Source organism: Poecilia reticulata, linkage group LG7 (genome assembly GCF_000633615.1).
Source record: "Poecilia reticulata strain Guanapo linkage group LG7, Guppy_female_1.0+MT, whole genome shotgun sequence".
NCBI classification, from domain to species: domain Eukaryota; kingdom Metazoa; phylum Chordata; class Actinopteri; order Cyprinodontiformes; family Poeciliidae; genus Poecilia; species Poecilia reticulata.
The window spans coordinates 5,258,527-5,285,473 of NC_024337.1; the positions used below are offsets into that span (position 1 = coordinate 5,258,527).

A 26,947-nucleotide genomic window follows, 5' to 3' on the forward strand; every position below is an offset into this window, starting at 1 on the left:
TCATGGCATCAAGGTAAATGAGCAAAAGAACTGAAAAAGTAGTCAAAAGGGACATTAGGTCGTTTTATTGTAATTCAAGATCAATTTTCCCAGCAAACTCTGCCTCGCACAGAAGCCTAGTATTAAAACAATGAGGCATTCACTCACCCTTTAGGTGTGTCGTATGAGGGGAAGTCTACGTGCAAGGAATCATGTCCTCCAGACAAGAGGCTAATGTCCTCCTTTCCCAAAAGTTTTTATCCCACCCACTCATGGAGAGGGTGGTTCATTTACACCATGACCTAGAAGTGTTCATTTCCAAAACGCCACAACAACAAGACTTTGAACGTTTTATAATATTTTTTCACGGATGTGAAGGGACCGTTTGTTACAAAGACAAGAAAAGTGGAATGGTGGGAAGAGGCACACGGGGGTGGTAGAAGCGTCCAGGCAGCTCAGTAGGGTGTACAGTCAGTGAGGCTCTCGGTCCGGGACCAGGCAGCACACAGGAAACCCTCGCACACATTGGGATTCTGCTACATATTTTTGTAAACTCTGGTTAACATGAAACTCTTATGTTTCCGCATCCTTTCATGGATGTGTTTATGTGCACTTTCCTCGCTGGTGAACTGTGAAGTTCAGCGTATCCCGGAGGGTAAGTGGAGCATTCCGCCGGAGCCCCCGCTCACATTCCCACCAGGTTATGTCGCTCAGACTGCGGCTACTCTCAGTCTATCAGCGCGGTGTCTGGCTTTCCTCACCAGCCTCTGTGGCTCCGGGTGAAGTTAAACTCGCTCTGTGTTCTGGTAGTTGAGGTTATATCGGTTCGCTTAGAGAACGTTCCAGCAGATTCGCTGAAKTTAAAACACGGCAACGCAGTAATGTCAGCTCGGTTAGAAAAATCTGTTTTAGTCGTTACGGTTTTCAGTTTTGGGACGTCCTCATTCCTAATTATTATCACTATTCATGCTAAACTACTTTATCTGGGGACTTTAATAAAAGCTTTTCAATCTGTATATAGTGTAGTTTGTGATAAATATATATTTGCTTTCTGCTCAGAACTCAGTCCTGAAGTTGACTTCCGATTCACACGTAATAAGGAGCTATTTAACTGATTTTAGCGATTCAACCTTCACAGGTTTAAACTTGACCTAGTGTACATTGACTGCAAAATCAAATATTTGTGAATAATTTATTTCTTAAAAAAAAAACAACAACCGAGAGTTGCAATGTTTTGAGGATTTAGCATTAAGACCACATTGTATAGTGTCTTGCTGAATACAGGAGCCTACTTGCCAAACCCAGAATTGATTGTAATTGAATGTTTTATTTTATTTTGCTTTTTCCCAAAACGCAGTTGTAAAATATTTACTAATCCAGTTTAGTTTCCAGTATTTTAAACTATGAATAGTTCTGTTAAGTTGAGGCTCCCTAACAGAAATGATCCTGGCAGAGGCTAACTTCGGCACCATTAGAAGCTCTTCCATGCCGCTGACGTGGACGGGATTCCGCAGAGGACCGAGGGCTCTGGTTAAACATAGCCTCCGGCTCCTGCAGCTCCTTCTCTACATCATCAATCATTCACAACGTTTAATAGAATTATTAACCAACATAGCTCAAAACTTGAACTATGTAGAAGTGACGCTAAAGAAACAAAGAGACCACACGAAATAGTTCTCAGCTAATTGAACCAGTTTCAGAGAGAACCCTGTCACACTGACTTTATCTTTACAAAGTTCAGATATTACAGTTATTTTACAAACATTCTTGTCAAATGCGCTTCTTAAGTGCTCCTGCTATGTCAGTGCAACACCGGTTATCTTTCTCCAGACATAATATTTTTTATTTTTTTTTAGAAGCAAATGATAAAGGAATAAAAAATACTTTTAAAAATAGATAGGTCTACATTTTCTGTAGTTACATTTGTAAATGTTTTAAATTCAGTTTATTTGAGTAAAATATACAGTTCTGAGAGTTTTAGAGGAGTTGTAGTTCATTGTGTCCTGCAATGTTTAGATGTGTCTCTATTTTAGCACACATGAGTAACATGGTCATTAGCAGGACGCTGGAGAACTGTTGGACAAGGAACACATCTAAAAGCAGCATGGTAAAAGCAGCATGGTTCAGACCATGCTGTGCATGCAGCATGGTCTGAACCATGCACATGTATGCTGTATGCATGGTCTAAACCATGCTTTGATTTGAACTTTATCTTTTTATTTTCATCTTTCAAAACTCCTATAAATGTTGTGTTTTACTGATTGTTGTGGCCTTTGAGACAGCTCTTAACAATTGTTACTTTTTTTAAAGTTTGCTAACAATTGAGGCTAAATGGCTCATATTGTTTGTTAGCATTATGAGTCTTCGGTTGACGGTGGCACATGCTTTTGTAGGATTTTTAACATGAGTTCTAAACTAAAGAAAACAGTGAAGAGATTAATTGTTTCTGCAGATGTATTATTTCCAGCAAAGTAGTTTACACACACACCTTTTTACAGTACAGAGTACACAGCTCTGGAAAACAAAGACTGCACACTTTATACATTTAATCACACAGGAAGTGATATCTATCTAGATCAGAACGCACTGGAAGACATGCGTATCAGGAAAAATAATCCCAAATTTCGGAAGCAGTTCTGAAATTTGAACCTTGACAACAGGGTTACAAGACAGTTAGTCCTCAACCTCCTGCTGATACGCAGGACTTCATCTACTGTTCCACTGGGTTACACACAGTTCACTCAGAGAGATAAACGTCAATAGCAGAATAATTTGTCTGGCATTGTCAGAGGTTTTTCATGGATTCTTAAGTCTACGGCTCAATTTAATGTGATACCATTTAAAGGTTTCCAACTTACTATTTAGAACCATTGCTACAACAATTAAATAATAAACCAAATAGACATTTTTGTATTATTTTTTTTGTGCTGACATGAAAACAATTCAAGACTTAATTGCTTCTTTTCTGTAAGTTTGTTTTGTGTTTTCATCTGGTTCTCTGCCAAAGAAAATGTAGCCCTGTGCTTGTGCCCAGAGTCATTTCGCTCAACACTTTCTTACTTTGTCTGTGTTGAGCAGACCAGTTACTCTGTGAAGGAGAACCTATAATTTACAACCAAGCAACATTTCAAAGTTGAAACAAACAAGTTTATATGTTTATGTACACTTTTTTTCTAGAACCGAAAATATATATGTTGTAGGACATGAAGCAAAGCGTTTGACCACTCTTCCATCTCATAATTTTTTCTTCCAGATAAACTTTTAGTTTTGACTGTTGCAACCAAAGAGACAGATGGCTTCAGGCGTTTCCTGAGGTCGGCTAAGCACTTCAACTACACTGTAAAAGTAAGAACACGGCTAATCTATTTCTTTAGGTAAAAAAAAAAAAAAAGAAAACCGTAATTGTAACTATTTTGTGTTGTTTTCCCAGGTGCTCGGCCAAGGCGAGAAGTGGAGGGGAGGTGATTACATGTCGGCTCCAGGAGGAGGTCAGAAGGTTCGCCTGCTGAAAGCTGCTGTGGCGGAGATGAAGTCCGAGGACCAGGTCATCCTCTTTATCGACAGGTGGGACTGACGCTCACATTTAACCTGCATCCACCTTCTTGCTGGCTTGTCTGTTCTTTCCCTTTTGCTTTTACAGCAGAATGTTTCATAGATCTAAGTGAAGTGCGATAAAAATGAGAGAAACCTTCCTCTGAAGATGTTCGACTTCAAGGAAAGTCCAGCTAAAGACATTTAGAAAGCTTAATTACAGTTGTCAACAATCTGGCTGCTTTGAAAACGGGAAGGAGTCAGAGGTTGAAAGAGTCCCGTACATGTAAAATTTGCCGTGTTTAGTTTTATTGCGATGGTTATCATTTTCTGTACGTTTTGACAGWGTGTTATAGCCAAAGTGTGTTATAGCTAATAGGTCCATTTGATCACATTCAGATGTGGTCAAAACATTGGAAATCCCAAACTATCCTTTTAAAGAAACATTCACTGAAAATGTGATTCGTACACGTAAACTACATCTCTGAGATAGAAATAGGAAGAAAAGCAAAATCAAAAACCAGTGTTTTTGAATGGAAACCACTGGCACTTTAACTCCTCACATTTATAGCGTTCTTCTCAGCCTTTTTTTTTTTTTTTTCACACAGCGGAGCCAGATTCGAGCTGTGAATGTTTCCTTTTTTTTCTCCCTTGTTGGCACAGTTACGACGTGGTTTTCGCCTCGGGTCCTAAAGAGCTTCTCAGGAAGTTCCAGCAGGCAAAACACAAGGTGGTGTTCTCCTCAGAGAGCCTCATCTGGCCAGACAGACATCTGGAGGACAAGTACCCCCATGTCAGGGAGGGCAACAGGTTTCTGGGTTCAGGAGGTGGGTCTCCYAGGGCGGTTCAAGTGGCTCTTACTGCTAACAGCTACGATAGGTGGACAAAATATAATTTAATTCATTAAATCAGCTAAACATGGATTATTTTCTCAGATTGTGTTATTTGCTACACTGAAAAAAGACAACAGTTTATCTCAGTAAATATATTAAGTCGTCATGCTAAGCAAATGTAAAGAGAACCCTTTACATTTGCTTAGCATGATGTAAAGTTTGGCAAACTTAATTTGATTACATGTAACAAATTACGTAGTGCTGTTAATCAATCAGATAATCAGATTAATCACACTCTGGCACTGTGATTAATCAAGTTTAATCACCATGCCTAGTGGTGGAGAAAGTACTCAAAAAATGTACTTAAGTAAAACTGCCACATTAACATGTGTACTTAAGTAAAAGTAAAAAAGTCCTGGCTTTTAAAAATACTTAAGTATTAAAAGTAAAAGAACTTGCTGAATGCATTACCTAATCGCTAATATCATTAAGTGTACCAATCGTATTTAATTTTAATACATTAGTAATGTGCCATTTAAATGAACAGTGCCACAGATAAAGCATGTTTTTATTGTGTTTACTCTGTAACATAGTTTAGACTTAGATAAGTGATTCTATGCATCATAATTTCAGGGATGGAAACATCTCCTGTCCTAACATAGCATGAACTTCACTTTTTTTTGCCACTAGTGGTATTTATTTTGAAAGAAATCCAACAGAAAGGGGATGGAAAGAAGGTGGGAGGGAGAGGACAGGCAACCGACTTGGATGTAACGAGTAACGCGACGGTTTTGTAGAAATGTAGTAAAGTAGAAAGTACAGATACTTACTGTAAAATGTAGTGGAGTAAAAGTAGAAAGTATCCATTATTAAATCTACTTAAGTAAAGTACAGATACACAAAAATTGTACTTAAGTACAGTAACGAAGTACTTGTACTTTTGTGACTTCCCACCACTGACCATGCCTAACTTTGTAAGCTTGAAATATAAATATACATGCAGTCGTGCACACTCACCACACTCCAACCAGTAAGAAATTATCTGAAAGCAGGTGATGTAACTTCCCTAAGGGAAACTTACTCCACTTCACACACATACAAGTAGCAGCAAACTTGTGCAGCTGACAGATATGTTTTTTTTTCTAATTCTCGGACGCCCCACTCCGTTCTTATGCTGCCCTGGAGAACTGCCCATATAGTCCATATCAAAATCCAGCACGCTTTCAAAAAATGTTTAAGAAAATGTTTTATTGTCTCAAACCAAACATGTCTGAAGATGATCAGTTTTCAAGGATTTAATTTTCTGGCATAAAGGAAGTCATTTTGATTTAAACATTCATTTAGAAATGTCCCTTTACAATAACTTCACATGGACTGTGTGCGATGAGGCAGCAGTCACTTGTCCTCCTGCAGTGGAGTGAGCAGCATAATTTGTGCGTGTGAAATTTTGATGTGCACACTCGGGCTAACGGCGCAAGACGAGAACGTTGGAAAAATGTTCAACTTCTGCTGCCGTCTGCTGCTGTAGAAAACTATCACCTGTTGTCGTTCGTCGCTCTCTTTGAAATATTAAATTCGGCGTTCTCTAGTTAAACTTTCTGTCTCCGAGTGGTGTTCTGTGTGCACAGAAGCTGCTGATGTGGCTGTTCATAGATTTTACAGGCTGGTGAATTGCTGACTATGGGGCCTGTAAATCTGTGCCTGGAAGCCCTCATTAGTACCGCCGACGTGGAACCGACACACACGCACCCACACCTCCATGGAGATGTGACTGAAGTCAGGCGGTGTTTTGTTGACTTTATTTGGTTCCCAGGTTTCATGGGCTACATTCCCAACATCAGAGAGATGGTCGCTAACTGGACGGGAGCAGACAGCGACAGCGACCAGCTCTTCTTCACTAAGGTTTACATAGATCCAGCTAGAAGGGTAAGACATGTGTCACTGCAATTACACAAACAAGCCCCTTTAATCAAAGCACTCAGCCACAACTAATGAGACTCCTCATGTCCTGCACGTGTTTCATGTTAAAAAGCTTCCGGTGGCACAACTTTTCCTTTTTCAGCCACACTTCAATCGTGCAGGAAAAGAACACACGAATAAATATTTACATGCAAACATGAATGAGCTGAAAATGTAAACAATCAACTAGTAATTTTAACTCACTCGACTGTTTCTAAATGTATTTTCAGAAGGCCTTAAACATCACCCTGGACACCAAGTGCAGGCTGTTCCAGAACCTGCATGGAGCTCTTGGTGAGTGTTTTAACACCTCAACCAGATTTTCACCGTTTAGCTTAGTGGCCACACATCACTCTGACACTTCAGTAGGCCAGAAAGCCCACCCTGTTATATTTGCTGCTCTGTTGGGAGCCATCAATATCCTTCCTGGAATAGATAACTATTTGTGTTTTTACCTTTAGTGAAACTTATTAGTTTTCCAGCTAACAGTTTTGTACATCAGAGGAAGTAAAGGTAAATACATTTTCTCTAGATCTTGCTGAGACATTAGTCCTTTAATCCTGGAAATGTTCGTCATGTGATAGAAGGCCGACTTTGTTACTGCCTTTATGCGTTTCTGGAGGTTCAGGTCAGAGTTCATCACTACTCCCAGGTTTTGATTGCTAGTTTCTAGCGGTAATAACTGAAGCTGTGCGCTGACTCTGCATGGTTCCTTTAGGTTCACAGATAATGACTTCAATATTGTCAATATAATGACTATATAAGAGTCATTATATATCTTATAAGATATAAGAGAAAGTTATATCACCTCCATCCTTTGACTTGCTCTAAGCATCTGGTCCAGTGACTGGATGGCGTCGGAGTGACCTGGTGACATTGTAATGTAGATCTGCGTAGTTATGGTAACCAATCTTTTTGCTTGTGATAACCTGAGCTGGTGGGAGTGTAGATATTAAACAGAAGGGGCTCCTGAGTTGAAATTTGGGGAGCCCCACATGTGACATAGTGCCATAAAATTCACATTCATCTGCATAAGATCTGCTTGCTTTAGTCATATCTTGCTAGGATTTCTGCAACACTCTCTGTGCCAGTCTTGATAAAGTCTCACCTCAGCAGGTATGAACTCTCAAAGACACAATGCTGTGAAACAGACGCTGTCAAGCCTGTTCTGATTTCTACACTCACTGCCTTTCTGTTCATTTCAGGATCCAGTTTAATTCTGTTACGCGTCCTGTCAGAACTTTAGGTCCAGTCAGAGCATGTAGGTCCACTACTGAGCTGTTGTTAGACAGAGCTTCAGCGGTGAATCCAACTAATCCATGGAACCACCTTAAATCTGTTTAGAAAAAAAAAAAGATTGCCTGAACATATCTATATTGCCTGAGTTTATTTTAGGCAGTTATTTTAACATGTCTGTATTTCAGAGTTTTATGGTAGTTTATCATGCTGGTTAGCTGTTGCTGCCTTTAAATGTGCCGTAAACGTACCACGCCTGTGAGCTTGTTCGGATCCAACAAATGAGCTCAAACATGGAAGAACTTCACGTGGGTTCAGCTGTACAGAGCTGCAGGTCGGTCATAATGATGTGCCTGGTCAGTTCTATTTATGTTTGTGCTTCCAGATGAGGTGGTGCTGAAGTTTGAAGACGGTCGAGTTCGGGCCAGAAATGTCCAATATGACACCCTGCCTGTCATCCTCCATGGGAACGGACCAACTAAGGTACTGCAGACAGAGAAAAGGAATGAAAAGCTGCTAAACTTTCACCACGACTGTCAGCTACAAAGCAGCTACACAGAGTGCTTGGGCAGCATTCTGTTGGCAGAAAAGGTTTAGCCTGTAAAATAATTTTTTAAGATGCGACTAGAGATGCACAGATCCAGTATTAATACATGCACTGGTTCTGGTATTGGAAAAAAAAAACATTCCACATGGGTTTGCCCGATTCATATGGGCAAATCTTTTCAGCACAAAGCAAATTCAGTGCTCTGAGCTCTAAGCTATTTATTTTACAGTATATTTAGAATTACTAATTGCACTTTCTGAACCATTTGACAAAAGGTTTGTTGCGTTTCATTTTTTACGTGTTTGATCAACCTACTGCTTTTGTCAGCTCCAGCTCCTTTGTTGTTTAAATTACATCGGTTGTTGTACTCCGAGTTGCACTGACTGGACAACAAAAGTTGTGTTTGTTATTACATGTTGATCGAGCTTGTGAGGCTATCGGTGTATTGAACTGTGCTGTGCTGGTGCAGAGTTATCAAATAAATTTGTAATTAAGTACATTTATTTCCGACACTGAACAGATATCTGTTTCGGGTTGAGAAAAGTGGACTCCTAGGTGTGCCGTGATGGAACACGTTTGTTTTCCAGCTCCAGATGAACTACCTGGGTAACTACGTCCCCAACTCATGGACGTTTGAGACCGGTTGCACCGCTTGCCTCGAGAACCTGCGCTCACTCTCATCCCTGAAGGTCAGCTCACTTCTCGACCAGCCATGGCTTTTCCAACCAGGTTTTCCATGAAATTCATTTAAGTCTGCGCAAAACAGTAGTCAGACGAAGTCCGTTGTTGTTTTCTACAGGAAAGTGAATACCCTCTGGTGGTGATCGGGATCTTCATTCAGCAGCCGACGCCATTTGTGTCCGTCTTCTTCGAACGTCTCCTGAAGCTCCAGTACCCGAAGAACAGGCTCAAGCTCTTCATTTCCAACCAGGTGATCCCTGATGTACACTTCTAAAAAAATAGCACATCCTAGATCACGTTGAATGAAAATATTTCAGTTGAAAATCTTTATTTATTACGTAGTGGAATGCGTTGAGAACAAAATAGCATAAAATGGTCAATGTATTGTTATTATCCTGTGGAGGCCTGGATTTAGAGTCACATCCTAGGCAGATCCAACTTTTTCCTCACTGTCTGAAGTTAAATCAGGCCATACAACCCCGGTTTATGTTCAGTTAGAAAACTTACAATTTTGAAGACTAATAAATACATTTCAGACATTTTGTTTCTCTTGCTATTGTGACATTTAGCAAATAGAAATAGTTTTGGTGATTATAACTACTGTAAAAAGGGAACCTAAAGACTGACAGCCTGTAGACCAGCTGGTTCACTGAGGACTAAGACTCTTACAGGTAAGCATGTTTCAGTAGTGAAGGGTTCTGAAGTTTGGGTTAAAGGCGACCATAGTGTTTTTTTTGGCTTGGTTGCAAGACTGAACTGAAACAGTAGCTCCATGGGACATCGTTTCTCTTTTTATTTCTAACGCTCTCTCAGTCATGAAAGTGTTTCTGTGGAAGGAACCACTGTGAAGAGAATCAGAACATTATTATTTTTGTGTGTCGATTTAATAGGAAGAAACAATTGCAGTAGTCCTGGTGTAAATCCTCATCCAGCTGTTCTGAAGCTGCCACATTGTGAACATGAACATTCCTGTCTGTCCTGCTGTGTCTACAAAGATCAGAGATGAATGTACACAAGAAACTCATTAAATCTGTTGTTCTTGCAGGAGCCTCACCATGAGCAGCAGGTCAGCTCCTTCCTGCAGAATCACGGGAGTCTGTATCTGGATGTAAAATCCATCCGGCCCGAGGAGGAGATGGACGGAGCAGATGCTCGTGACTTGGCCTTGTGGGTTTCAGTTTATGCTCAAAACATTTTTTTTATGACTTCCAGTGTCATGGCAACCACTACGGCAGCATAGAAAGGTGATCCTGCGTCGATAGATAGAGAAGCCCCACTAATCCAATTTGCTAACTTGCTAAAAGTTACTTTCTTTCAACAAGGAGTGAGAATAAAAGCAAGAAAGGATGAGTCCCATACTGCTGCAAAAATATTAGCATTTTACTGCCCCCTTGTAGGCATTAGCCTTTTCTCCAGAATGAGCATTTTAGCTATTGTTTATGTATTAGCTATTATACTAAATTTAGGAAGTCAATGTAAGAGAACATGCTAGTGATACCTCACATGCTACTGACAGCATTTATGATAAAAATGAGCATTTTGGCTAATTTTAGCTTATACACTAATGTTAACATAGTGAATGGAGTAAGTCCATGTTAGTCATCATGCTTGTGATTCTCCACATGCTGTTTAGTAATGTTTAGCGAAGATTAGCATTGATGCTAACATTTAGCATCAGAACACTGGGTTCCAACAGGCCCCGTTTAAATTTCGTCACGCCTTATAGTTTGAAGAGTATTTATAAGCAGCTTTATACACACAGCTTGATCAAAAAAATAAAAAAGTTCTTCCCTTTTTGGATTTTTTCTTCCATTACTGAGAATAAACTAAATGTTTTTCAGTTTGAGGCCAGATGAATTCATACTCGACATCTAATGAGGCAAAGTTGCAGTGAGCTTTGGATCTACACTGATTTACACAACCCTTGCTACAAAAAAATCTACTTGTTGATTTAAAATACTAAATTCTTGGAAAAAAATAGAGCAAATCCACAGTTTATTGCTGAGGGGTTACAAGAAAAGTTTAACAAAAATGTGAGCTGCAAATACTCACAACAAAACATTTGAACACCCCTGAACCAACCTGTAAGATCTGTGGTCTCAGTAAATCTGAGCAGCTCTGATGCCGGCTGTTCCGGGTCCCTGGATTTGCCTGAGCTGTTTACACCATTTTACAGATGATGGTGCAGAAAACTTCATTATAGTTGAAAAGTTAAAAACCTCTGCTTTGTCTTGCAGTGACATGTGCCGGAAAGACAAGGAGTGTGATTATTTCTTCAACTTGGACATTGAGGTGGTCCTAAAGAACGAGAACACATTGAAAATCTTGATTAAGCAAAACCTGTAAGTACATAAAAAAAAATAATAATAATTAAAGATCAGATTTGATTTCTGTTGCACAAACTGTAATGGTTTATTTTCTGCTTGTCCCCCGGTCACCATGCCCTCTTACCTGAACTTGTACCCCAGGCCCATCGTGGCGCCCATGATAACTCGAGTGGGCCGACTATGGAGCAATTTCTGGGGGGCGCTCAGCGCGGACGGCTACTACGCTCGTTCTGAGGACTACGTGGACATCGTCCAAGGACGGAGAGTGTGAGTCTGCCGTGTCCCCCAAGGACTTGAATGCTATGTATGTTACCGGGTAGACTGATGATCAATAATTTGATAGAAAATTATGTTTACTTAGATCGGTCCAACCACTGGGAAGATCTAAAGTGGTGATAAAAAAACCCCAAAAAACAGCTATTGGAGGGAAAAGTCGTGATGAGAGAGAAGGTCATAGTTGAAGCCAGCTGTAGATCCAGACACGATCAGAGGGAAGACGAAACAGAACCTGTTTCTGGGTCAGACCAGGAAACAGACAGTTTTTACTGAAGAATTAAAAAATATTTCAGTTCAATTGAAAATATTTTATTTTTGAGAAGCTAATCAGCTGCAACTACTTGTAAAAACATAACCGTAAAAAATACAAGAGCCCAAATTCGTCCAGCTGCACAGAATCCAAAACCAGAGGAATAATTGTCCAAATAAACTAAAAGAAAAATTATATTATACAAAGAGCTATTCCAACATGTTGCAACGATTCTAGAATCAGTGAAGAGGGACAATAATACTAAAAGGCCTTTTGTTAAAGCCTTGTTCTTTTAGAATCTGCAGCGTTCTGTTATAGTCTCTTCCTTATGTTGGATCCTCGTGTTTACTTTGAAATTCTTTTGCAGGGGTTTGTGGAATGTGCCGTACATTTCCAGCGTCTACTTGGTGAAGGCGAGCCTGCTGCAGGAAGAGCTGAAGGACTACCAGCTGTTTACCTCGGAGAGCTTAGACCCCGACATGGCTTTCTGCCACAACGTTCGCAGCAAGGTCTTCAGGACAGAGGAAATTCACAATTAGACTCTGATTCAGAGGTTTTGTTAAACATTATTATGAAAAGTTTCTCCGTAGCCTTAAACCTGCGACTCTGTCTTGTCCTTTTGCCAGGGCGTCTTCATGTACGTAAACAACTTACACACATTTGGCCGCATTCTGTCGACAGAGAAGTACAAGACAGAACATCTTCACAATGATCTGTGGCAGATCTTTGAAAATCCTCTGGTAAGGACGGACAGACGGACTGATGGATGGACGGATGGATAGTGTTGAACTGATGCAAGTGTGGTCCGTCTGTGTGTGTTTCAGGACTGGCAGGAACGTTACATCGACGAGAATTACACCCGCATGATTAAGGACAAACTGATTGAAAATGTGAGAAGCAGCATGAAGCCAGATTCCAGAGAGAACCCACCAAACTGAGCTGTCTCTCTAACCCGAGGTTGATCGGTTCTGTGTTCTCTCTAGCCGTGTCCAGACGTTTACTGGTTCCCAGTGTTCACTGACGTGGCCTGCAACCATCTCGTTGAAGAAATGGAACACTTTGGCAAGTGGTCAGGAGGGGGAAATACGGTAAGCTGTTGCACCGACGTGTTCATCCCTCACGTTGTACGATGTACGTTGTACCTGCATCAGTGAGGCTCAGAGCGGACGTAGCTGCCAGTGTCATGAGTGTTTTCTCTGTTGTCTCGGTCCATGCCGAGCCTCAGTGATGCATTTGGATTGGTTTGTTTCCCAGGATACCAGAATCCAGGGGGGCTATGAGAACGTTCCCACCATCGACATCCACATGAACCAGGTCAACTTTGAAAAGGAATGGCAAAAGTTCTTGCTGGAATTTGTTGCACCCATAACAGAGAAAATGTTCCCCGGGTACTACACCAAGGTGAGACCTCTGAACCCTAAATGATCCGCTGCCACAACAGAATTCTGCATTTGCTAACTATTAACTAGTTAGTGAAACTAGTTCTTCACGTACCAATAATGAAGACAGCTTTAAAAGACTACAGGACACAGGCTGGAATTTTGCACTTTACACTGTCCTGTAGCGCCACCTTGTGACCAAACTACAAACTAGCTTTCAAATTAAACAAATTCATGGAGATTTTCTGCATAGGTCTTAAAGCAACGTAAGGCAAGTTTATTGGCTATTATAGTAAATTTCAGCAACAAGTCAATTCAACATTGACAGTTATGTCTGTGATTACAGACATTACATTACAGTGCTAAAATAAAGTAACGGAATCTAAAGTGAATTAATGAGGTTCCAGTTCTTAGTTTTGTTTTAGGTTTTTATGTCTGCTGCGTGTCTGTGTGTTTGCAGGCTCAGTTTGAGTTGGCCTTCGTAGTTAGATACAAGCCAGACGAGCAGCCGTCTCTGCGGCCGCATCATGACGCTTCCACATTCACTATAAACATTGCACTCAACCAAGTCGGCATCGACTACCAGGTAAGCAGACAGCGGCCCTTCTGCTCTGCATCTCACAGATTTTGGAGCAACAATGCTGACCGACAGTGAAAGCTGCTCCAGACGTTTACTGGTTCCCAGTAAACGTCATCATTTACTCATCATTTACTAACTGAGCTGGGGAAGTTTTAATTCTAACTGGTTCCCAGTAAACGTCTGGAGCGTTCACACATGTGATAAATACAGTGAGGAGGTACAGTAGTCATAGCTCCTGACAACTAGATAAAAGGATGAAATCAGATGTGACTGATTATATTGGCTTTTATTAAAGTTTGACGTCTTTCCAGATTGAGAAATAATTTTTATTTTAAAAAAGGTGTGGAGCTGCTTTGATGGCTTTCTGCATCCTTCAGATGCAATAAAAAATGTCATTTTGGCTTTAAATCTCAACTTCAGCATTAAAAGTGTTTCTTTCAAACTGGAAAGAAATATTATTAAAAAACTTAATCTTTTTTTTTTTGCCATGCTCCAGTCAGAAACATTTAATTTCTTACTGATGACGCCCATCAGTGGCCTAATGGAAGCCCAGTTTTCCCCTTGAAACATGTTGCTGATATCAGGCCAAAGCTTTTTAAGATTTTTTTGTATCTTTAGAGACTGTGTTGTGTTTTTTTTTGTTTCTGCTTGAATTCAAAGATGAGTCGACCTTCAGTCGAGATGTGTTTGAGATGTGTTTAGAGTGAAAGCTGTAAAGTGTTGTTTTATGGATGCAGGGTGGTGGATGCCGCTTCCTCCGATACGACTGCTCCATCCAGGCCCCCCGGAAAGGCTGGGCCCTCATGCACCCCGGCCGCCTCACTCACTACCACGAAGGCCTGCCCACTACTGCAGGGGTCCGCTACATTGCAGTGTCCTTTGTGGACCCCTGAACTTCCCCGCATATTCCAGACTGAATGGGACACTGCAACACCCAAAATAATGACTTTTTTTTTTTTTATCTCTGTCTCCGAAACATTTCTAATTAGTTCAATCACCGATACTCCCTCCATGTTGACTGTAAGCTTTAGTTCATCATTTACTAACTGAGCTGGGGAAGTTTTAATTCTAACATGTGAAAACTCAACAACTTACTGGGAACGTAAAGAAGATATGGGATCTAAAGATTTCTCAACAAATCGTGCCTTATTTGAAGCAGTTTTCTCGGTCTGCACCTGGATCCAGTCAGCCTCGAGACAGGTTCTCATGTCTCATTGATTCACCAAAGGGGTAAAATTATGTTAGTTTGGAAGTGGGAGTTGACATTTCACCAGATCTGTGTCCCAGTTAGAGTCCCAGAACAAAACAGAAAAGGAGTGTGAACCAGTCGCCGAAACATCCTCCTGACACCGATTGGTTGTTTCTGACCGACTGGCTGTTTTTCTGCAGATGGCAGTTGGACCACAGGGAGAATTTTTCAGTCTCGTATCATAGCATAGCGACAGTTTTGGCAAATGAGTTAAAAACACTTTTTAATATATATATATATATATAAAAATTGCAACCTTAACTGGATTTTTGGGGATAAATGAAGGATGTTGGTCAAATACAAAATTATTCTTCAGTATTTTATGAGACAAGAGGCTGTCCCTTGTGGTCAACTGCGGTATTGCATATAGGCCTGTTGCAATAACAAATTTTGCTGGACAATACATTGTCCCAGAAATAATTGCAATGATGGATATTTCATGACCATATTTAAGTAACATAATAGAATTACATGTTCTGACTTGATACTGCAACCCATAAAATGATGTCATTCCCAGTTCTTACTCAAAGTTGTAAAAGTCAATGGAACAAATGTTACCAGTGCACGTGCATCCTGGGAGTTGTAGGCCGCTGTAATATAGTTTACAATCAGTGATTAGATTGAAGTAAATATCCGATTTTAAACTGAAGATTTATCATTGATTCTCCAGGGACCACCGAGGCTCCAGCTTGGAGTGGATTTAACGGATAATTTTGTTTTTTCAAGTAACTGATCATCCTCTCCGACGTTTATCTTTACAATAGCTCACAGCAGGTGAAGTAGGTCTGCGTTTATAGATCACAATCAGATTCTCTCAGGAGAAAACCCTTATTTTTTTAGATGCATTTAGTTCGATGTCAAGCTTTGCTTTAAACTGCAGCTGCTTAAACCACCAGTGCCTTTTTCTGTATGCTAGCTGTTACCGAAATACTCCAAAGTAAGTTTATTTATTTTTTTATATGTTAGATGTGAAACAGTTGGACTACCTGCCTCCTTGCAGATGTTTGGAGTCAGTAACACTGTCTCATTAAAAAGTTGAATGTGTTTTATGGGAGAGATTTGAAGAAAACTACAATAAAGCGGGAAAGCCAACCAACATGCGTTTCAGGCTGCTCAGTTTCCTCCTAAAAGCATCAACCTTAAAGGATAAATGGAGTCAAATATTCATACTGGTGTCATTTATGCCAACATTAGTACATGTAGTGAGGGGAAGAAAAGCTTTCCAAAACAAACCTGGTGATTTGGAAAAAGTAATTCTGCCTTATTAAATCAGGTTTTTCATGATGGCAAAGCCTCATCCCGTTCTGAAAAAATTCAATCACTAGTTTTTGTTTTTTTTTTTTAAACTCAGTTTGCTCAGGGTTACCAATGCATTTGGCTCTGGAATGCTCGAGTAAAAACAATGGATTTAAAAAAAAAAAAAAAAAAAAAAAAAAACATGACACAGAATGGCTGTGAACCTTTGTAAGAAATACAAAATTACTCCCGGAATGCCAGAACACCTAAAGCTTTTTTTTAAATGCATTTATTTTTAACAAAAAAAAATAAAAATACAAACAAGCATTTTCACTTATTTCATAAAGGGACATTTGTAAAGGTTCACTGCACAGTGAAATATCCCTAGACTATTTCTTGTAAGATTGCAACTTACAGTTAAAATCAGAATCAGTTTTTAAAGTACACACACAATGTTTTCATAAAAGAGAAAGACTATACTGAGTTAGTGCAACTATGGCATTGACCTGTTAGAGTCTGTGGGAAAAAAACCCGACTGAATGGGAGAACCAGAACCAGGAGATGGCAGCCCAACCGTCACTGGTTATGGAAACTTCAAGCAACGTCAATTCTCTCTACTCTTCCTTCAGACTCCAATTTCCAAATAAAATGCAAATCGTTCAGGCATAGAGGCTCTTAATGTTCTTACTGCAGCCTCAGGCTTCTCCTTGTGAAGCTCCCCTTAGTTCTTGTGCAAATTCTTTGCTAGACTATCCTCACGGTTGTGGCTATTCCTGTGGCTAGTGGACCTTTTTCCTTCCACTCCACCCATCGTCTTCCAACCCCTTCCCTCAGGGAAAGGGCTGAGGAGCATCCACAGCAAGAGCACCAGACTCAAAGGGTTTTTACCCTTCAATTGTCAGACTGCTAAATTCAAGCAGCATTTAATTCAGCTTTCTTACATTTTAAGTAATGTGTATCATAGAGTTGCATTTCCCAACTTCAGTCATGAAGGCACACTGCTCTGCATGTTTTAGATCTTTCCCTGCTTCAAGAAAACAAGTTCAACTGATTAACAAGTTGAACTAATCAGCCATCTTAAATTAGGGAAATATGCAAAACATGAAGAGTACTTGATTTATTTATTAAGCTTCTTGACCTGAGACCAGAGTCTGAATTTTGCACCACAAACAAGCAGATGTGAGCTGCATGGCCGTTACCAAGCTCAGGTTTGTTGCTGGACAGCAACATGTTTTGATGCCAAATTGCACTCAGCACTGTTTGTTTTGAGCCTGAGGAGAGTAAAGGTTGAATTATAGTCACGTGTTTAATGCGTAGTCATTTGCATAATTGTGAGAAGCCACACAAGAACATCAATGTTGAGATGGAACACCAAATAATTTTTTGCCAGTTTTGTGTTCTGGATTCAGTGACAGGCTAGGATTTCAAATAAAAGTTTTATTACAGGAATGTACTACATGTGGAAGTTTATGCCCACCCTTTAAAAACCTAAAAAAAACAAAAAAAAAACAAATTTTGCCAAGAAACTCACTAGAAACTCAAGATATGAGAAAAATTAATCGCCAGCTGAAGCTGAGATCAAGTCAAACTATAAACAAAAGCGGTCTTCAGGCACCTCATTACAACAGTTAAAAACTGAAAACACATTTAAGGATGTTTCTGTAAAAGGGATCTTGCTGCTTGTTACCGGAAGCGTTTGGAGAAGTTTGGCGACTCTGGGACTGTAAGAGGAACGTCACTCTTCTTCACAGCGACAGGTTTATAGTGTCTGACGGGCTGAGCTTTGTGGACCTGAAGGCAGGAGGAAACGTCACATGGTAAAGTGGTTCAAAGGCAGATTTAATCTTCAATGCTTCCCATGTTCAGAACCAGATCAATTTGTAGCATGACTGAGATCAACATATTGCATTTTTGATGTGCACACTTGTGTCAACTCCAGTTTCGGTTCTTAAGTAGAACAGAATCAATGACTGTGAATGAACTGGAGCCCAGTTTGCAAATGTTTGTGAAAGTCTTATTTAAAATTTTTTTTTTTTAATTCCCAGTTTAAATTAACAAAATAAGTCACCCAGACAGAAACTCACTTGTTCTTGTCGCAGCCTGGCAATCTCGTCCCTCTCTCTCTGCTCTTCCTCCAGCCTCTGCTCTGCCTCCATGCGCGCCCTCAGCACCTCTTTTTCACCAATCAGACGCTCGTACTCCTGCCACTCTTGGGCTCTGCGCTCTGTGGCCAACTGGAAGGGCTCCACCGCTATGGAAGAATCAATGTTTTCTCATGAGGTGCCCCGAATTATGACGCCATGTATTGAGTGACGCCACTGAAGAGTGTCTCAGCCTCATTAACGAGGCTGGAACAACCTTCAGGACACGTGAGCAGGATTCCTACACAGTCTTCCACTCATACTGATGAGCATAATACTGATCACCAAGACTAAAGTCAATAGTGGAGGGAAAAAAAAAAAAAAWAATTTTTTTACTTCTTCAGAAAATCCAAGAAAAAAGGAAGTCTGGACAGTCAAATTTTCCAGACTCAGTTTGATTTTAGTATTCCATGTCAGGACATTAATGGAAAAGCAGATGCAAAGACTGTGTGATGCTATCAGAAGTTTCCCATAGTACTCATATGAATACCAGGCGTATTGAATGTGATGTCAACCTTAAAAGTAATAACTGGGGTCGTCAGAGTTGCTCCCACTTCATCAGGGTGAAGTCTGACTTTTGAAGGGTGTTGCAACTTCCAGCTAATTTTTCCAATGGAAAGTCAGAATGTTTCAGTTTCCGACTAAAATTAACTTTAATCATTGTGGATTCTATAATGATTTAGAAAAACAAAGTTCTCAAATCTTCAGCCAATCAGACCAAAAGTTGGGGTCCAATACTTCAGAGTCTGACAAATAATGTGCCAATATATCCAATTTACTCATTTGACATAATTCCTAATTGAAATCTTGGTTTGTTTGTTTTTAAACTTTATATCCACAGCCACACGTCCTGGCGCAGTGTTTAATTTCAAATAGCAAATTGTGGTCGTTTTGAAGCAATCCGATTGGATGACGGGTTAGCTTTGCACTACCCTGACCCTATAGGTTTGGCATTTTTAAAATGCATGTAGATGAAAACTTCTGAAACAGATCCCATGTGCACATTATTTTAAATGTGGTGGAGATACTGAGACCCAGCTGTGTGTGAACAAGGAGTCAGAACATGATTGTTCTTGGTCATTTTCTGAAGAAAATGATAGTTTAGCAATACGTCCTCTTGTAGGCAGTTAAGTAATGGCCAAGTCAGCAGCTGTTGTAGTTTAACTACAAGCCCTAGTCATCAGCATCATTTCACTACAGGCTGGATTCTAATCTTACCCACTGATGTCCGGTTCTCCTTCTTTGGTCGAAATGGTTCTTTGTGAGTGACTGTGTTGGGCCTGGCTTTGAACGTAGCCGCCTCCTCCTGCTGCTTCTGCTCCTCCTTCACCTGCAGGACACAGGACAAGTCAGTCGGCTAGGAGACTCCGCCACGAGTCCCAGACAGTCAGCTGTAGGCGGCCAGTCCTACCATCTGCTCCCACTGCCTGTGCCTGCCTGCTCCTCGCTCGTCGATGTGGAGCCTGAAGGGTTCGGGCTTGGTGGGCTCCAGCTTCTTCTTCTCAGGGAGGACCACTGCATTGAAGTCTGGCAGTGGCTGGGCCTTGAAGTGGGGCACCTGGAAGCAGCGCAGACACCATGAGCTGTATGGACTCTGAAGGGCGACGTTTCCAGTTCTGGATTAATGAAACCTCACCTCTTCGTTTTGCAACTCTTCCAGCCTCTTCTCCTTAAGAGCCTGTCTCTCCTTGTCCCTCTGCTCAAACGAGAAGGGACAGACCTCCACCTGGTGGCTCTCGGGGAGCTGCGGCTGGAATGGAATCCCAAAGTGGGGGACGGAGACGGCTTTGACCGGTGAGGGTGGCTTTACCTGAACACAACAACAAGATCACCAAACTGAAGCGACAGTAACAGGAGACCCAGAAAAGCGAGGGTCCTTCCTTACCTCCTCAACCTTTCGCTCCATACGAACCCTCTTCTTCAGGGCAAATGCTGGAGACTCTGGTACAGTCGGATACATTACCTTCTTCTCAGGTAAGCCCTGCCCACAGGAGAATGTCTGCTTTATAGACGCTTATAATGGTTTGACGTTCTGAAGACAAGACTGTTCCAGATGAACTGTCTGGAGGGACTCACCACGACACCATCCAGGACCTTCTTGGGCAGGGGGTTTGCTTTGAAACTGGGGGGCTTCTCCTCATCCTGCGACTTCTTGTTCAGCTGTCTCTCCTGAAGTCGTTTCTCTATCTCCAGCTCAAATCCTTCAGGTACCGTGGGCTCCTTCACTGCTGGCTTCCTCAGTTCCTCAGGGCCTTCCAAAATCCTCTTGTTCAGCTCCAGGGCTTTGATTTTAAACCTGAACACACACGACGTTGTGGGAGGAGTTGACACCTTACAGAGCTAGCTGCTCTAATGATGAGCTCTTTAGAGACGGGTTCTTACTTCTGAAGTTTCTCCAACTCTTCTGCCTCCAGCTCTGCACTGCTCTTCACAGAAGGTTGGCGGCTTCTCTTTCGGGTCATCAGCTGGGGGGAGTGAGGCTGGGTGAGGTGCAGGTGCTGACCCTTCAGCGGAGACGGCCCTGAGACAAGTCCAGGAAAGACTCAAAATCCAAGAAATGACAATATTTCCATCTAGAGTTGGTTGACATGGTGGGAAAATGAATGGCAGTACAAGGGTTTCATGTTGATTTTGGTTTTGCACATCTGAATTACTGCCAAACGGATTATGTGATCTTTCCTGTTTTAACAGTTTCCTCTCAAGCACCTGTTATCTTTTCACACCACAATTTATTTATTTTTTTATTATTTTGAAGCAGTTATGAGGCACGCTGTTGAGATGTTCTGAAAATGCTGCTCAACATGTTGTTACTAGGTAACCAAATAGTGAGTGATGCCACCCATCTTGCCAAGATGGTTGAGAGAGGTTAGGCAGCTAACACCCGTCCTCTGCCTACACCCCCAAAATACCGTGAGGTTCTGGTTCAGCATTATTGAATATTCTACCCAATTATCCATTGATATTGATCGCATGTCTATTGTCATTTATATTGCTAGATTGATGGAAATGGGACTGGACAATAAATTAATGAGACTAGGATTAGTGTTTCTATTGGGTTTTTTTTTTAACTGCTGGTTTCTCTCTACAAGGATGCCATTCTCTCCCCAAGAATGCATGGGGTTCCTCCCACAGAGAAAGGTTAGGTTATCTGGTGGTTCAAAATTGTCCCTCAGGTGTAAGTGTATTGTTAGTTCTGCATGTCACCCTGTGATGGACTGCTAACCTTTCCAGGGCGTACCCCACCTCACATCCAGTGATCCCTGGAGACTGGCACTGGTTCTACCCTGACTGGCATTGGGGTGTAACCACACCCAAAACTTGACACAAGATAGAGTTCACAAGAATATTTTAACATCACTCAATTGAAAAAGTCAAAGATTAAATTTATGCTGGGGGGAAAAAAAAAAAAGAGGGGAGACCTGTTCTGCATTTTTTTTAAAATAAATTTTGCCACAAACTGAAACTGATGCCTTTCTTTTGATCTTCAGATCTTGGGACAGAGCTTCAGCTGTGCATGGTCTGCAGTACATTTCATAGTTTCTATTAATACAGTATGCTGTGATTGTGAAGAAGCTCAAGGTTTCCCAAAACATCCATCAAACTCAGGTCAACTCACAGAAGGAATGATTGGAATAAGTCACTTTCTGAATATATTTTCTGTCATTTGTAAGCATGAAAAATCTGAAATCTGACTTTGTACAAAAAAACAAAAAACAAAAAAAAACCTGATTTTATATTCAGTCATATCACCCAGGTCAACTCGGTCTGAACCATCATTCATTTCCTTTTAAAAAGATCCTAAACTCAAGACATGAACCACTGATGACTTTTTAGACGATGGCTCCAAACACTGGCATGGAAACAGGTTCCATCTTCAACAATATTGGACCACAGTAAGTGAGGAGCAGGTTTCCAACTAACATGAAAGCATCAGGAACATCTCAGCTCCAAGCGTCAGACTACAGACACACCACTGAAGTTGCTTCACCTCTCTCTTGAGTCCTGCGGCTGCGCAGGTGGTAGCGGGTGGGGGTCCTCTTCTGGAACTGCTCTATCTGCTGAGCCATCGAAACATAGACACCAGGCCCCTCCTTACAGTTCTTGTGGCCTGCTGACAGGTTGAACGGTTTGGGCACCGTGGCTCCTTTCCTCGCCTTGGCCTTTAAAAACGAACATTAACAACTCAGTTGAAGTGTGTCGTCAGCTTGTAGCCCTAATACAACTTAATAATGACTTCAATCGAACAACAATCTCAGGTGAAAAGCCAACAGGTCTGGACTTCTGTCCTCCGACTTCTGGTAACTTGGATGTCCTGCTTCAGAACAGGAACAGCCACTGCTGGCAGATGTGTATGTGTTGACGTGTGTGTGGATGTGTGGGAGGAGTCGCTCACAGGGGAGGAGGGCTGTCGTAGCTGACTGATGAAATCCACCTCCTTCTGCGAGGCATTTGATGAGGCAGGTGCTTTAATGCGGGAGTCTGTGTTGAAGCGGAAGTCTTTAGGCACAGTTACAGACATCAACATCTTCTTTGGTGGTGGATCTGAAAAGAGAGGCTGTTGAAATTTCTCAAACACTTGTTGTCCGTTGCAACAAGTGTTAGTGCATAGAGTCGTCTTTACTCACTGCCAGCCAGAGCAGCTTTGTAGCTGGCCTCGTTTTTCCTCCGATGCAGAGCGACTTCCCTCTGCAGGCTCTTGATGCGTTCCAACTCCAGCTCCTCAGAGCTACTCAGCCTGTGTGGACAAAGTGAATGTTCCTGACTGTTGTATATTGACCCTGTAATTTAAATGGTCAGCATTATGCATTTTCCAGGAGCATATTGCCATTTATAAGCCCAATCAAGTAACGGTTAACTTCAGTTTTTTTTTTAAATAAAAATGCTGTATTTATCAAATATGACTCCAAAGAAAATTGACTTTGTAAATTAATACCCTGAAATCTGGACACCTGTCTCCTTAAAAACTCCTGTTCTTTCTAAAAAAGAAAGGGAGTCATCACATTGCCCTTCTTTTAAGTCACGTATTTATCAGCGTAAAACAATTTGCATTCTTCTCAGTTGCACCGTTCTTAGCTTATAGTTTGTGTAATGCAGCAGATACAACATTCCATCAAGTGTTTTTTAATTGCTGCCACTAGTCTAGAAGAGTCGAGTGTGAGGGCTGCTCTCTGAGGCTCAATCTTAGAAACTGCAGATCAGAGGAGGATCCATGTCTGGAAGGCAGCACTTGGTTCATCCAGACATTTTGCACAGAAGAGTGGTTCCAATGGAGATAAAAGGATTTCTCAAGAATACATGAAAGAATCAAAGAAACTAAGAAGAATAAAACTTACTCAGGAAATAAACAAATAAATAAATAAATAAAGGTTTGTTGGTAATTTGAGATTTTCTTTTTAGGAAAATGTAATAATTTCAGGTGTTTTCTTACCCTTTTGGTTTCTTTAAAGGAGGAACATTTGTACTGCAGCTCCCCTCTTTACGTTTTGAAATCCTGTAATATAAATGCAGGTCACAGTTCTGCAACGCTATACGCAACACACACAACACGCGATAATCCTTTACTAATAATTCCTGAACAAACTGTACCTGCGTTCTTTGACAGGCTCTCTTTTCGCCTGGCCTGATTTTTGGGTCTCCTCGTTTGACGGGACACGTTTAGCTTGGCTTTGACCTGAAACAAAGCGATCACTCATAAGTTTTCATTCAGCCTTTAGAGATCTTTTATTCCTACCAATACAATTCTAATCTTGTTGACAAGCGTACAGAAGCACCGACCAGATTCCACATCTTTCTCAACTTTATCCCCATAAGCTCCAGAACGATCAGCCTCCATGAACTGCTGGTCTGGTCTTGCAGGGGTGAGAAGTTGAGGACCTGCTCCGTCAGCATGTACGTCTGTTCAGGACAGTCCAAAGAGTGTTACAGTGTTACTCCCTCTCACACACACACACACACACAAAAAAAAACTGTCTTGCATAAAGACAAGAATTAGCCACAGCTTTTACTTCACATCACTATTTGGTGGGGAGGATTCTGCTACGCCTAGAGAAATTGGGGCTCAAACAATTAATCAGATTAAACATAAATGATGAAAATCAACTAATTTAGAAATCAGTTAACTTGAAAATACAACCATTTTCTGAAAGAACTTACTCGACAGTAATCAAGCCAAAACTATGCCAAAAGACATTTAGCATTTAATCCAGAAAGTTAAAAAAAAAAAAAAAAACTGTAAATAGTTTCTACCCAGGACTGCTTGTGGAGCAGTTTTATCTTCACTTGGTTCAAATTCTGTAAAACTCTCCCACCTTATGCCATCCAGTTATCAGTTGTTATAAAAATAATCACAAGCTCAGTCCAACACTATTTGATGTTGAGCAGAAATGGTTTACTGAAGCATTTAGCTGTAGATGATTCTTTGCTACAAATGATTAAGCTGGAGGAATGCTATGGAATTGAATGTAGAAAATAAAATGCTTATTTTCTTATTTAGAAAAGGGAATTGAGTTGTTAATTTGCATTTTATCAACATTTTGTAAATTAATCCTTCATTTATTCAGAAAAATCTCTTGAGACTCGTCTAATTTTACAAAGGTCTGTTACATATAACAATAACATCAAAATACAATCTACTTAATTCTAAAAGTCATCATACCTCAATAGAAAGGTTTGCACTGATACAAGTGCTTGCAGACATAAATAAGCTTAATTTTTAAATAAAATCTGCAGAATGTAGCAGTTTCTTAGCTGACTAGTCGACAAAATTCTCCATTGTTAATTATTAGCAGCAAGAACAATTATACGAAAATGGGAACAAGTTATCTCTGCAAGATATGGAGGAAGATTAGGACAACTAAAAAATAAAAATAAAGTTAAATTACACATGTTCCTCAGGAAAGTTGGTTAATATGCTTTAAGGTCAGATTTCTTTTCGACAAATTGTATTTTTTCTTTCCATCAAGTTCCCCTTAACAAAAGGAGTCACTTAAAAAGGTAGTGTGGTTTCTTGGAAGAAAAATTAGCCAGGCCCAACGAAACCCCCTCCCCCAATCTGCCCTAAAGCCACCACAACACCGAAGAAGCAGCACCACCACATGTACCTAAAATTATCAGCTTTTGTATATATACACACACACCATTCTGCTGACAGATTATGGATCTTGTACAGTAACATTTGAGTTAGAATGCTTAGCGTTTTAAATTGCCGTCTATGCATTTGGAATCGCTTTTCACCTCCTTTGAATCCGTCCACTTATCTAGCAAACGTGTTTGAATGTTCAAGACAATGCAGACGGCATCACGTTTCTGAAAACCTTCCCTCTGTATAGGAAAGTTTTATCCAATTCAAAGAAGTCGGGTTTAAATGTTTAGCATCTCCACCGCCTATTTCAGCTTAAACAGGAAGTGGCAAATTATAGAAACAAAGCAACAATGGGTTTCCAAACGTAAACAGAGAGCCAAATTAGAATCGATGCTGGATTCAGGAGTTTCGTAGACACTTACCAAACCAATGGTCGTCGGTTTCTGCATCTAAAAGCTCCTTGAAGTCCACAACATGAGACGGAGCGTCAAAGTCGTAGCGCCCAGAAGTCTCCCCAGAGTCCGTGTCGGCCATAATCACGTCTCTCCAACAGCTTCTCTAAAACAGTTCAATTCAATAGCTCTTCGTCAGCCTTAATTAAAAATTATTAGACAGAGTTAATAAATAACGATAAACAACTTTACATGTCAGCTTCTCTCCCCTCCCCCGGTTACCAAAACATGCTAGCAAAAAACTCCAAAACGTAACACGTTCCCAATATTCAAAAAATTCTACTCAAAGTACCGCCTAATTGTAACTGGACCATTGGAGAAAGCGTCAAACTGGCAAGAATATCCCAAAACTATATTAAGACAACTTATGTATTCTCAGAAACGATCCGAAGAACTCACCGTGTTAATCTATTCCTCAGTATCACAGTATTAAAACGCAACCGTCGGGCTGAGAGGTTAACGTTTAAAAAGACCGGTCCATTTCGAACCAGCCAATGGCTGTCAGCGTAAGTCATCAACTCGATGCTCATTGGTTTATACAAAAACGTATTACGTAGCGAGTTCTACGCACAAAACGTCATGGGTCCAGCTAACTTTCACTGAATTACTTGTTTATAAACATATTTTCTCAATAAGAGACAGCAAAGAATAAAAATAAAACTGCCATCTAGAGTCTTTGAATAATATTTTAAGCGATGATTTTTTTTTCTATAAAAGTGACTACATTTTTTCAGACAACTTACAAATTTAAATAACTTTATGCAACTGATCATTCATAACTGTGCACCACAGAAGAAATTGCAAAAATGTTAATTTTAATTTCTTCTAAAGTAAGAATTACTATCACTTTTACTGTTAATCTGATTAGAAGCTCCACAACTTTGCTAAACCTTATAAGTTCTTCTTGATATTATTGTTACTTTCTTTGGATTATTTTAGTGGTAGAGCAGTACAAACTGAGGGAATGAGGAAAAGATTATGTCCTTCAGTTAACATGTTGTACAATAGAATAGAATAGAATAGAATAGAATAGAATAGAATAGAATAGAATAGAATATCCCATAGTGGGGAAATAGTAGCAAGTTTAAAGTAAATGGAAGTATGCAAATTCATCCATGCACCCTTTATACAACCCAGCAGAGGTACACCCTGCAAGTCACCACTACACGCATGCGGGCGCGCGCACACACACACACACACACACACACAC

At 40.6% G+C, this 26,947-nt stretch overlaps 2 protein-coding genes across 2 annotated transcripts; one reads left to right on the forward strand and one right to left on the reverse strand.

Moving 5' to 3' along the window:
• The first annotated feature begins 261 nt into the window (after positions 1-261).
• plod1a (procollagen-lysine, 2-oxoglutarate 5-dioxygenase 1a) lies at positions 262-15,923 on the forward strand. The gene is made up of 19 exons (XM_008412990.2): positions 262-634; positions 3,233-3,324; positions 3,410-3,543; positions 4,174-4,337; positions 6,157-6,269; positions 6,533-6,596; positions 7,924-8,021; positions 8,673-8,774; positions 8,885-9,016; positions 9,812-9,933; positions 11,004-11,108; positions 11,235-11,360; positions 11,987-12,128; positions 12,246-12,359; positions 12,444-12,509; positions 12,603-12,707; positions 12,874-13,020; positions 13,459-13,584; positions 14,316-15,923. Exons 1-19 carry the CDS (start codon positions 544-546, stop codon positions 14,469-14,471), a joined length of 2,199 nt encoding a protein of 732 aa, XP_008411212.1. The 5' UTR covers positions 262-543; the 3' UTR covers positions 14,472-15,923.
• A 413-nt stretch (positions 15,924-16,336) lies between these two features.
• tpx2 (TPX2 microtubule nucleation factor) lies at positions 16,337-26,232 on the reverse strand. Its single transcript, XM_017305603.1, has 16 exons — positions 26,137-26,232; positions 25,708-25,843; positions 23,980-24,099; positions 23,791-23,875; positions 23,633-23,695; positions 22,830-22,939; positions 22,598-22,746; positions 22,193-22,364; positions 20,587-20,725; positions 20,281-20,500; positions 20,090-20,185; positions 19,841-20,014; positions 19,616-19,762; positions 19,423-19,534; positions 18,148-18,314; positions 16,337-17,854 (listed from the first exon to the last, which is right to left on the reverse strand). Exons 2-16 carry the CDS (start codon positions 25,817-25,819, stop codon positions 17,747-17,749), a joined length of 1,974 nt encoding a protein of 657 aa, XP_017161092.1. The 5' UTR covers positions 25,820-25,843; positions 26,137-26,232; the 3' UTR covers positions 16,337-17,746.
• Positions 26,233-26,947: the final 715 nt, after the last annotated feature.